The 12,420-nt window shown below is 60.3% G+C and overlaps 1 protein-coding gene across 3 annotated transcripts in view; it reads right to left on the bottom strand.

Moving 5' to 3' along the window:
• Nucleotides 1-830: 830 nt before the first annotated feature.
• The window catches only part of LOC117643720 (nephrin-like), a 151,320-nt gene continuing 139,730 nt past the window's right edge, over nt 831-12,420 (bottom strand). For all 3 annotated transcript variants that reach the window (XM_034382782.1, XM_034382780.1, XM_034382781.1), the window contains exons 13-15: nt 3,521-3,847; nt 2,588-2,817; nt 831-2,396 (exon numbers count right to left, since the gene is read on the bottom strand). In XM_034382782.1, coding sequence (XP_034238673.1) covers nt 2,205-2,396; nt 2,588-2,817; nt 3,521-3,847 — 749 coding nt within the window. In that variant the 3' untranslated portion in view covers nt 831-2,204. The remainder of the gene's footprint in view (nt 2,397-2,587; nt 2,818-3,520; nt 3,848-12,420) is intronic.

Consider the following 12,420-nt stretch of genomic DNA (forward strand, 5'->3'; position numbering starts at 1 on the left):
CTTCCGGGCGTTCTGTTGCAGCCACAACTCAGCGTGTCGATGCCGCCTCGCCGCGCGAGGAGGGCTTTCAGCCGCATCAAGTTCGCCGATGTGGAGCACGCCCGCGGAACGCCCGCGGAACGCCCGCGGAACGCCCGCGGAACGCCCGGCCCGCTGACAAACGGCCAAACGGCGGGGCGGGGCGGGGCGAGTTATTCGCGCACATTCGGAACGAAGCAGGCGCGCAACGCCTCTGACGCCTCCATGCGCGAATGCAGCTCAAAGGCATCCGCCAAAGGCAAGCCAGCCTAGGGCTGACTCTCTCTCTGTCTGTCTCTCTCGCACACCGGGCGCCAATGCCGGGTGCCCCACGAGAGCGAGAGAGACAGCGCGACGGCTCCGTAAATCAAACGCGGTGACACCGCGGACTCGTCCCGCGGCCCTGCCAAAGTGGCCATTCCCTGGCCGTGCTCATGATGGAGTAGCTCGCGGTGCGGCCGGCGGCGCGGCGGCGTCCTGGCAGCCAAGGTGGACACGTTTGTTTGCCCCCGTCGCCCAACGCACCACAGTGAAAGACGGTTGCTATGCCGTTGTTGTCCGCATCTAATCTGCTTGAGTTATTCCCAGCCAAACGCATGTCACCGACACATCGTGAGATTGCTTTTTGTTTTCCTGACTGCCGCGTCTTAGCATTGATATTTGTTGAGTCGAGAAGTAGTCTCGGCAAACACTCTTCTTGATTGAGGATTCACCTCCCCTTTGTTCTACTGAGCAGTGTATTTGGTGGTGCTAATCTGAGGTTTTTGTCGAAAAAAAATAAAAATGCAAGGAAGTATTCTTTTTACATAATATATATCTTTGGTCTTTTATTTACAATACAAAAGTTTTTTTAACAACAAGTGCTTTGAAACACATAAAGAGAGCTGGCAATCAGCACAAGGCTTAGAATATTGGCCATTTAAAAAAAAAAAAAAACAATGAGGCGGTTACCGTCACAGAAAGAAATACCAGTTCAGGCCATCAATGAAATCATAGCTTCTACAGCAAAACATGTTATTGTTTATGGAGCTCTGGCAAACAAGACGAAGACGGTAGAACACTAACGATTAATAAAATGTATTAATTCATCCTTTCAAACACACATTAATTTCAATTAAATTTACGCACATCAACTATTAAAAAGAAGTTTTTTTGTCTAACTAGAGAGTAAATTACTTCTCGGTCTCATTAAAACAAGGAGCCGTGGCTATCAAAGCACACGGTCTCTGGGATCGGTTGTCACACTAATAGTACACAAGTACATAAATAATCAGTCTCAAAATTGTAAACGCTATGTGCGATTAACTCAACATATAACAGGTACCACTTCAACCTTGAGTACTCCAGTGCAATGCGTTAGTCATAGTGTGCAATCCAGTTTGTTGTGTGCGGGTTTCTTTCCATTTCTTGAAAATTGGCGGCCTACAATCAGTGTTTTTATGTATGTACAACCATTTTTTTATCACATCATAACTACTGTCGAACAGGTAACATAACAACGTAGTTCTCGTGTTTCGCATCACAATTAATGCCTTGGCATAACAACGGGAACAAAAATTTGCGTTCTTGTCGAATCTTCCATCATCATAAGATCAGCTATCAAATAAAAACATGACTAGTGAGATGAGTAGATTATTGGGTGGGTGATTTAGTTTGGGCGGCGTAGTCTTCCATTCAAAGAGTTAAAACACAAGAAAATAAAAAATAAATAACATAGTATGTTTTTTTTTCACTCTGTGTGAAAACAAAGGAACACTTTTGACTATGCAATATACATTTTTGTGAAGTTGTACAAAAATAGTCACCTTTCATTTGACTAACTCACTAACCATTCAGATAGAAGAAAACATATAAATGCAGCGGTCCGATTTTTAATCTCGGCAAAATATTAAAGGGGCAGAACGCAAATTAACATCAAGTGGGCACTTCCTTAGGTTTAGGCAAATACTGCTTCGTCGTACATTAATTCGTCACACAGAGTGACACCCGTTACAACAAGAGGATCGGATACAAAAGGGTCAACCCCGACCAGAGCACGCTGAGGCGCTTCGCCGGGGGCTCTTCGCAAAATCACAAAAATCCATACCGGGGATTGGTAAGTCACTTCACTAAGCGTCCTTTTTTTAGCACCAAGGGCGACACTCGGAGAGCGTCACTGTCTTGACCACCACCACCGCGACCACGCACTAGATGCAGCTCTCCTGGATCCGGTTGGACGTGGTGATGGGCTCGTGGTGCGCCAGCGTCGCCTTGGTTGACCCGTTCATCATGAGCCTCTCCATGGCGTGCACCGGGTTGAGCGGCGAGCAGGCCGTCACCCCCTTGTGGGCGATGGAGTTGTTGCTGTGGCTGAAGCTGTTTGCAGTCGGAATGTATATCTGGAAAAGACGACGTCACGGATGAGCACAGAGGGCCCGGAGAGCCGCAGTGACTGACACACAGAATGCTCGGCGAAGTCCCTTTCCGCAAGCAGAACGGGGACCTTGGCTGTTCCGCCCGCGGCGGCAGTGTTTAGCCGAACTTTGGAAAAAGGTTGGCGGAACAGGCCGTGCAAACAAGCACAACTTACATTGTGGCCCGAGTCCTTGGGCGGGTGGGGGAGGGTGGCGTGGCCGGACACGGCCATCATGGGCGGCGTGCTGTGCAGGACGGGCGTCGAGCCCCGGTGGTTGGTCAGGGGCTCCTCGGCCTCCTTGTCGTCGTCCTCCACGTCGTCCACGCCGTCGTCCGCCCGGTTCCGTCTCCGCCTCTGCGGCGGCGTCCTGTGCATCTTCATGAACCCCCGCAGCGGCCGCCGCTCTGCAAAAAAAAAAAAAATGGTTAAAAAATTAAATTTTTGAGCAGAGTGGCGGAAGTTTTAAAACGGAAGGCCACCTGGGCCTTGCGCGGCACAGTCACAAACGGGAGGAATAAAAATGAAGCCTAGTGATAGGCTAGGTAAGAGGCCTCGCGGACTTGTTGCGACCTTGGCATCAATCCCCGGGCACGCCCTGCAGGGCCTGCTCCTGCTCTGCCCGCTCCGCGCTCCGCCCTGGAGGAACCGTTCGCCTGCCCCAGGCTTTCGCCGCTTGGGATTTGCCGCTCCAGACACCGGAGACGGCAGACCCGGCAGCCCGGAGTCAGATTTCCCTTCGCAAAGCCCTCGCGATGTCTTATTCCCCGCCGAATATTAAGAGTGAACCGTTCTTTCGCTCCACCCACTGTTCCCCCCTTTTTTTTTGAAACGGGCCAAAGGGCAAGGGCAGGGCGCGTGGCCCCACTGGAAAAGTCCCGACGCCCTGCCAAACATTTCGAAAAGAGGCTAGCTTTGCTTGTTTGTTGGGACATGTACGGCGTGCCAGCAGGATCAGCAGGTGCCCCTTGCTTACAAGTACGGGCGAGGCGGGCAGCCGCGGGCCACTGGGCCCCACCGCCGCCTAGGACAACCCTGGACAGCCCCGGGAAGCCCCGGACTCATTCCGCGCTTGATTGTCCACCCGGCGGGGCTGGCGGGCCGACTCACCGTGTTTGCTGGGGATGATGTCGGGGTCCGCGTCCTCGGGCGACACCACGGCCCCCGACGTGATGACGGGCCCGTTGGCGCCCGAGGGCGAGCGCACGATGAGCACCATGCGGCCCTCCGCGCCGCCGTTGGCGCCGCTCTGGTGGCCGTGGCCCTGGCCCTGGCCGCCCCGCCCAGACGCCTGCATCTGGTGCTTGAGGTCGGCGGGCGGCGTGCGCCGGCACACGTAGAGCGCCAGCACGGCGGACAGCCCGATGAGCAGCAGCGAGCAGCTGATGGCCACCAGCACCATGAGCACGGGGCTCAGCCCGGAGCTCACCACGGGGCCTGCAACAAAAAGCACGAGCATCAGCGACGAGAACGAGCGCGCGGTCCAGGTGCGCGCATTTTCGGCGCGAGGAGCCGGTTACAGTGTGCCAGTTATGAGGCCCAAAGTTTGGCACTTGCCGTCCCCGTCCCCCGGCCTGACTGTCGCTACGCACGGCGGCAGTTGGGTCCTCAGAGGCCGGCCGGCCGGCCGGCGGCCGGAGGAGGAGGAGGCCGAAGAAAAGATTGTGCTTGGCCTGGGCAGGGCGGCAGGGCGGCAGGGCCGTGGGGGTCACGCGGCTTGATGGATCGGCCGGCAAAGTGACCGTGACTACGACCGTGTCACGGCACTCGATCATCGGCACGGGATGAACCTCTGGGAGGAGAAGTTAAGCGGAAGTGGGGAATTACAGTGGCGGGGCGCGAGGAGACCCGTCGCCTCCTGGCCGCTCACGCCTCATCTCGCCGAGCAAACAGAGCGCTGCTCGCGAAACGCCAAACGGAAAAGAAATAAAACTCGGAGAGTGTGAGCGTTCGAACCCACGACGCTGTCGTCGTCAGAGACCCGCGCAAGCTTCGAGAATCAGACTCTGACTCCGCTCGCCAACTGTGCCAACGCAACAGAATTCCGCAGCCCCTCAAAATTTGAATTTTTTAAAAGTTGGCGGCCACTCGCTCTGACGATGGCCGACCTGAGTCGCCGCCGAGGACAAATATTGACCGACACCCCGAGAATCACGGGGTGCGTGAGGCGGCCCTGCCTCCTCCCCGGGAACCCAAAGCCAAAGTTGCGAACATATTGAGGAAATGAGGTTACCCAGAAAACGCGCGCGCCACCAAAACTTTCTCTTCCGACTGACATTTTTCTCTCTCGCGAACGGCGCGAGCGAACGAGCGGAAAAATGGGATTAGCAGTGGTGGGCTCGGGCGACAGTTACACCTCGGCGGCGGCAGCGAGGCCGCGCCGCGCCGCGCCGCGCCGCGAGGATGACGAGTCGGAATAAAAGACAGGTGCGGCCCCTCCGGGATCTCCATCCACCAGCCGGCCTGGAGTCCGCGTCCGAGACTTCACCTTCGCCTCTCTCGCGCCTCCGCGCGACGCCTTATGCGTGCGAGGGAGAAGCGTGATGGACGCCGTGGCACTTCCTGGAGTCGCGCCGCTGCGATGTCCATTTGCTCGTCAATCGCACGAGGCCGGCGCCCTCCGTCTCTCTCGCACTCACGCCGCGTCCCGCAGGCCGCGGGGTGCGAGAGAGACGGAGCGGCGAAGCGCGGCGCGGAATCGGACCGACGCGCTCGCTCGGATGGAAATGGCGCGGCGCCGCCATGACGCGCCACTATCAGAACGGGGCAGAAATGATTGCTTGTTTAAATGGATTGGTTCCGTCCTCCAGTGCGGCCGCGAGGACCGGCAGGGCCGCCAGTGGAGGGGAAGTGGCGGTGCTACAGGTCCTCGGTGACACCGCAAGTTTTCAGCGTCGTTAACCCGGCGAGGGCTTCGCGCTCCGCGCCACGCTCCGCCCCCTCTTCCCGACCATCGGCTCTAATCTTTATCGGCGACCGACGCCGTGCTGGCTGGCTGCTCGGGCGGGGCGGCGGCGGGGCGGCGGCCAGCCCCCGGAATCGGGCCAGAGTCATCACTTTATGACGCGTTGCCCACAACTCAGAGAAACACACCCCGCCGGTCCAGCGCCTCGCGGCGAGGACCTTCGCTCCGTCCCTCTCGCACTCACGGCACCGCAGGCAGGGCCGGGAAGGGCCGAGGGGGTGCGAGAGAGACAGCCTGCTGGGGTGTGGCGCTCAATAAAGTATCGTCCGCTTGGCCGCGGCGCCAACGAGGAGCAAGGAGCGGCAATGGAGAAGGTGGTCCGGGCTTGCGCAAAGACCGCCAAAGCGCGCTTCCGCCAAATTCCGAACCAAGCCACTCTTCGGCCTGTGGCGGCGGCCTTTGGCAGACGAAGCCCCTGCCGCTAGGCACACTGGGCACACTCGCCGTGCAGGCCAATCACTTCCTTACCTCTCGGCGGCACATTCCGCGGGCATCATCACCGCGAGAGCAAAAAAGCGAGGCCTTGGGCGAAGCGAGGTGAAGCCCCCCCACGACGGGGCCACGGCGGCGCGGCCGGGCCCAGGGCACTGATTCCGCCGGCGGCTGTTGTCATGGCCTCCAAAGCGCCGCCCTATGTCACTGCTTCGCCCGCCTCGCTCGCATACCAGCCCCGACGCGAGGGGGTAGGGAAGGGAGCCCATCCTCTCCAAGACCCCCTCCAAGCTGCTCTCCCCAAGCCTTTGCTTCCGCCCCGCCCCTCCCCGCCAGATTCTCCCACATTCCGAGCACGTGCGTCTCAGAGGCTGGCGTAGTTGTTTCAATCTGCAGGGGAAGAATGTAAGGTGCGGAGCGTGTGGGGCGGGGTGGGGCAGGGCGGGGCGGGGCGGGGTGGGGCGGGGCGGGGTGGGGTGGGGTGGGGCGGGACGCTATCCGTAACGAAACACGTCCCGCCTCGTCGCAGCAGCAGGAGCTCGGTCATTCCCACTCGAAATCAAGTAGACTTTGTCGCCGACGGCGGGGAGGTCAGACCGCGAGGTCGCGGGGCGAAGCGGCGAGGCACTGTGCCAGCTTCGGCTTCAGCTTCGCGCGGAGCAGGAGCAGGAAGTCGCTCACCCCGCCACACTGTTCGACTGCCGCAGGTTGCCTGGGCGGGTCACGCCCCCACGCCGTACACGCCCTCTGCCTCCAAGACGCTCGCGTTGTAGTACGTCCGCATCAACTCCCCAACCATTACCCGCCACGCCCTGCCCCCCCCCCCTTCCCAGCGCCCCCCGTGTCGTCGATGTGCCGTGGCCGCCCCGCGCGCGACTTCGCCGTGACCCCCGACCCCTGGGATGGGGGCATTGCTCTGAATTAGGCCCGGGCCTTTCGCTGCTTTCGCTGCTTTCGCTGCCTTCGCAGACGCGCCTTTGCTGGTGTGACGGCAAGACGCTGCGTGTGCGTGCGTGCGGCCGGGGCGGGGCGGGGCGGGGCGGGGCGTACCGGGGCGTGCTGACTCCGCCCGGAAGGAGATTGTCGGCCGACTGGCCGACTGGCCGACGCGGTCCCCGGAGGCCGCCGCCGCCGCGTGCACAAGGCGTTTCAATCATCATTCTTCTCCGGCATTCCTTCACTCGGCGTTCTATCTCGCCGGCCTGCAGCCCGCTGCACTGCATGGCCGCGTCAGCGGCGCCGGGCGGCGCGGTTCGGCCAGGTCGCGGCGGGTCGGGGCGGCCGTGCCCCGATCGCCCCCACATCGGCCACCCGATGGCGGGCCCCGCTTTTTCCTCTCAGCCCTCGAGCGGCCCTCCTGGGACGTCCTCTCGGTCCTCTCGGTCCTCGTGAGCGCGGCATGGCGCTAGCAGGCGCTGCCCCGTCCCCTGGCCTGCCCCGCCCGGCCCGCCATAACACTAAAGGTCCGCTTCGGCGCGCGCTCTCGCTGGCGCCAGAGGGGCCACTGTATTGTTTTGCAGAGCCTTTCCGTGACTATCATCACCAAGCGATGCGAAGCGATGGCGGTGCATTTGGCGACAACGGCGAGCCGTTGCCGATATTGTCTGCGTGCATCTGTTTTGCATTTCGCTCCTCATATCGACGTGGCAGTGCGCCGCAGTGCGCGGGGTCGCCTTTTTGCCGGGACTGTACTGCGCGCTGGGACCCGGGGCTGTATCGCAAGGCCCTGATGAGAAGGCCCCAGGCCAGGCCAAAACTGTTACTTGGCTTCGCTGCTACAACAGCCAGCTCGCGTCGTTTACTACATCCAAGTCAATGGCTTTGAATCAATCAGCTAACCAAATGTCCTAAACAAAATCGGCAAACTTATGCTCCACTCGGGGAAACTTCCGGGAAAACCGCGGAAAGCACCGCCCCGACCTTCTCCAAGTTTCCCCCCGCCGCGCCCTCTCTGAATACCAAATATGAATATTGCGCATAAGGAAGACGCGTTCTATAAATTTCTCCCCGCGGACGGAAAGGGTCCATATTTATTGCACGTAGCATTCGCCGTAATACCGTTACAAGCCAAAGATGGATACGTATTATTCTCATATTTTATGCATGTTCCCTCGCACCTGCACTGCTAGGCCGCGCCCCGCAGCGTGGCCCCGGCCTCGGCCGCCCCGCGCGCCATCTTGAAAGGAAAACTTGACATCAGAGAGGCACTTTAGTATTTGCCCGGGCAAAATAGGCGGCATCATGCAGGCGCGCCGGGCTACGCCGGGCGTGCGGCGCGGGCCCCGGGGACGACGAGGACGCCGTCGAGGACACGGCCAGGCCGGCGCAAGCGGCGCCTCGCGACTTAGGGCACACCTTTTATTCAAGCCAAGCTCAAAGTTCAACAGTAACAAGATTCTTTCGCCATTCTTTTTTGTCTTCTTGTGTTCCGTTACTTATTTCTTTCGTGCTCCCACCACTCCGACCTGGTCGCGCTTCGGATCGCGCGCCGTCCCGAAATCGCATCCACCTGCGGTGTGTGTATATGTGTGTGAGTCAGTTTGCGTGTCTGCGTGAGCCAGTGTATGTGTGTGGCGAGGTCACGTGACACGAAATTGAAAGTCATTCGGCGCTGATGGCGAGCAGGGCGTCGTAACTTTGCCGTCGACACGCCGCCGCCCCGAGTTCGACGGCCGCGGACACGAATCCCTTCTGTCGCGGGTTCAAGTACCGCCAGAAGCCAGCATTTTTTTTTCGTTTCAAAATAACCACAGGTAAGATCTTCAGCTAAGGCGATTTTTAGTATTTCTTTGGTGGTTGATGTTTGGGAAGATATTTTTTCGTTCCTTCGCAGTGTCCTCGGGTCGGTGCCCCACCTTCGGGCCCTTCGGGTACCCCACCTGTGCGATACCGGCCTGCCCGGCCAAGTCGGGCGCATAAAGGGGTGCGGAATAAGCCAGCAATGGGCACATTACCGCTGCAGCCGCGGGCCGCCCCCCCCCCCCCCCCCCCCCCCCTGCAGGTGCGGCATTGCCGGGGGTGCTCGCACTGCTCGTGCGACTGTTATAGTATGAAAATTAGTCTCCATAAATGTGTTTTATTGGATTGGTAGGCTTAGAGGAGGGGCAGGCAGGTAGGCAGTGGCTGGCGAGGCGCGCGCCTACACCGCTGAAAACTCGCGTGAATTTAGTGCGCGCAGAGATTCTCGGCGGTTAATTATGAGAGGGGGGCTTGCAGCGCGGGGGGTCGCCGTGCAAGTATCACGTGACGCGCCCCCGGCCGAAGCGCCAAGGCATGGCCACGGGCGGCGAGGGCCTTTGGAGCCTCCGATCCACTATCGCCACCGGGAGGTGGACGTGTGTGCCCCGCAGCCCCGCAGCCCCGCAGGCCCGCTCCCTTGTTACGACCTGCCTGCGGGCGAGTTGTTGAACGGCGTGCGGGGGTGTGGGGCGCCCCCCCCCCCTCTCTCCAGGATGAACGGGATGGGAGCGCCACTGGCGCGCACAGTGCGCGGCGCGCCGTCGTCGCCGCCTCCGAGGATGGATTGTGTGCGCTATTGCCGCCGGTATTACCGGTCTTGCCAAGTCGTCCCGAAGAATGACGTCACGCCTTCCATTGTCCCTGCATCCGTCACCGAGGAGCGGAGTGGAGTGTGGATGCAGGTGCGGCTCTGTCTCTCTCGCGCCGCGACGGGCCTGAGAGTGAGACAGAGAGTGTGGACGGACGAACCGTCGCCATTCCGCGCGGGAAAAGCTCCGCCGGCTCTCCCGACAAGTTTGCCGCCGACGAGTGGAACGAGTGGAACGAGTGGACAGCTTGGCGCGGAGTTTGAGGAATCCGGGGAAAGCATTCAAACGGGTCTGCTCCTCGCTGCGCGCGCTGCGCGGGCCCAGGGAATGCCGCTCTGCTGCGGCGCCCGGCAAGCGCCATTCCGAACATCGATCTGCCTCTCTCGCACGCATCCGCGAGGCTCTGCGAGGCTCCGCGAGTGCGAGAGAGACAGCGATGTTCGAAATGGCTCCGCGCAGGCCTCGGATCGAGGACCTCGCCGGCGGCTGGCCGCGGCTGGCCGGATCGGCCGCGCAAACTCTTTGCCCGGAGTAAAGCCTCGCTCGAGTGAGCCGCTCCTAATTTCTTTTCCACCCATTTTTCCCCGCTCGTTGCACCAGGCTCCGGCAGGCTCCGCGGAGAGGCACTAGACGGGGCAGCGGGGCATTCAGACCGGGGCCCTTGAATGAGATTGTACCTGCAAACAGTCCGCTGAGCCGCGCGTCGGCCGCGCCGCGTGTTCCAGCCAGTCCCAGCACTCGGTCTCTGTCAGACGCTGCAGCGGCGCGCCGCTCGTCGGATGTGCTGTACAGCCGTGCACTGGAACTTCTTCCATTCCCGCAGCAACAGCCCACAACACACTGTACTTCTGCCCCGATTTTTAATAAAGCTGTGTCCGCTTCGCCGTCGCGGTGGCGGGTCATCCTCGACGAGTAGTACCTCTCGGTGGTGACACCACACCGGTTCAATCCACAATGTGGGCGGCAGGGCGTGCGTGGCGTGCGCGGAGGCAGCGCGGCATGTTTGTCTTGGCCTGTTTGCCCCGCTCGTCCGGGCCAACTCCGTGCAACTTAACCTCCACCCTCCGCCGCGCTGCCGCGCCACAATTGCCTCGGCTCGAACAAGGCCTGCCTGCCTGCCTGCGGAGGGATGCTTAGCTGCTTGCTCCAGTTCGGCTTACCCGCTGGCTCTTAACGGTACGGCCAGGCAAACACGCCGGCAGGAAGCGCTGTACAGTGGGCCAGAAGGCCGGTGGAGGCGGACAGAACTCCAGACGCGTTTTGAGTTCCAGAGTCACTAAACAGGCCTCGAACCGAACGGGTGACCCCACCAATGGATTCCTCGTTCGGAGAGCAATCCATTGGTGGGGTCCCACGTTGGTTCGAGTCCCATTTAGCGACTTTGGAGCTCAAAACGAGTTTCGTCCGCCTGCTCGGTCTTCTGGCCCACTGTGCGGTGGAGGAGCAGAGCGATCTCCGAAGTTATGTCGAGAAAAGGCGCGGCCTGAAGAGTGTGGCAGCAGCCCCTAAATCTCGGCAACACTACTTAGTTGATTACTGACGTAAAAAACAGAGAGAGAGAGAGAGAGAGAGAGAGAGAGAGAGAGAGAGAGAGAGAGAGAGAGAGGAGGGGGGGCGTGCCGTGCCGCAGAGGTCAAGGCAGAGGTACTGCCGCGCCTCGGGGTGAAAATCCCTGCCCGAGGCTGCGCGAGGCTGCGTGAGGCTCGAGGCTGCGGCCCTGCGGGGTGGGGCACTTGGCGACCAGGGAAAGGTGTGTGCGGATTACACCGCGGGGCACTGCCAGGGCACTGCCAGGGCACTGCCGGGGCAGCCAACCTGGAAGAGTCAGGGTGCCGGCCGTGCTCCTCGGAATGCAAAACGACCCCCGTGACCCCGCGTGGCGGCCAGCCAGCCATCCCTCGGCCCTGCATCCTTCTCCCCGGCCGTTCGTTTTTCTGCCTCGCCTCCGAGGAGCGCGGCTCGTAACAAACCGACGGCCGCAGTCTCTCTCTCTCTCTCTCTCTCTCTCTCTCTCTCTCTCTCTCCTCTCTTTCTCTCTCTACTCTTCTTCTCTCTCTCTCTCTTCTCTCTCTTCTCCACCTACCTGATGGCTAATGTCGGTCTTGACGTCGAAAGAGACGCGCTCGGAACGGAAAGAATGCCTGCGACAGGCCAGCGCTGCCCCCCCCCCAATTATTGTAACACGATGTGTACAACTTAATTATCCTACAATTACCCGAAATTGCGGCGCGGAGCCGCGCGAGCCGCGTTCAAAGGCCCTTTTTGCATTAGCATGCCAATTGCTCGTTTTGCGCTACAAACGCTCCCCCCCCCTCAGGAAGTGCGAATGAGGACGGAAAGGACGGGGAGGAAGGCGGTGCAGGGAAAAACAGGGCAAACAGGGAAAGGGTCATGGCAGGGAAGACTCAAGTGCTTTAAGCCCCCCCTGCCCACCCCCTCCACTTTCGCGGGGCGCGGCTCGACACGGCCAGGTCGGTAAACCTCCTCACGCAATCAATCCTACTTCATAGGACGCCGCGACGCCAGAGACGAGGCTCGGTGGAGGGGGATGAGAAATGAAATCCCGCGCCCGATTCCGCAGCGCGTCGCGCGCGTCGCGCCAGGGCTCAACGACCAACTCGATCAAAGCACCGCGTGCGAGAAAAAATAAATAAAAAAGGAGAAAAAACCACCCTCTACCTCAAAAAAAGGGTGCCGTACCTGTACGACGTCGTGCTCGCGTGTCAGACAACGCCCCGAAACTCGCAAGGCGGCGCGACGTGTCACTCGTGCATCAACACGCCTCGCCGCCCCCGCCGCCTCTACGGTGCAGCGGCACGACACGCCGAAGAGTCGCTATTAAGCGGCATCCGGTCGAGGGCTAAACTTTGTTGCGAGCGCCCCTGCTGCAGCCGCCACCGCGCCTCCCACAAGCAGTGCAGTATTGAGATATCGAGTCATGACTGATGCTACACAAAGTTAACCAAGTTGGTGGCGGTCGAGGTGTGCCTCCCCCTCCCCCTTTTCTGCCACCCCAACCGCTTCCAATGCCGTGGAGCGCCGCGCCGCAGCCATCGGAAAAACTT

This window comes from Thrips palmi, unplaced genomic scaffold, assembly GCF_012932325.1.
Source record: "Thrips palmi isolate BJ-2018 unplaced genomic scaffold, TpBJ-2018v1 HiC_scaffold_17, whole genome shotgun sequence".
In the NCBI taxonomy this organism is placed as follows: Eukaryota; Metazoa; Arthropoda; class Insecta; order Thysanoptera; family Thripidae; genus Thrips; species Thrips palmi.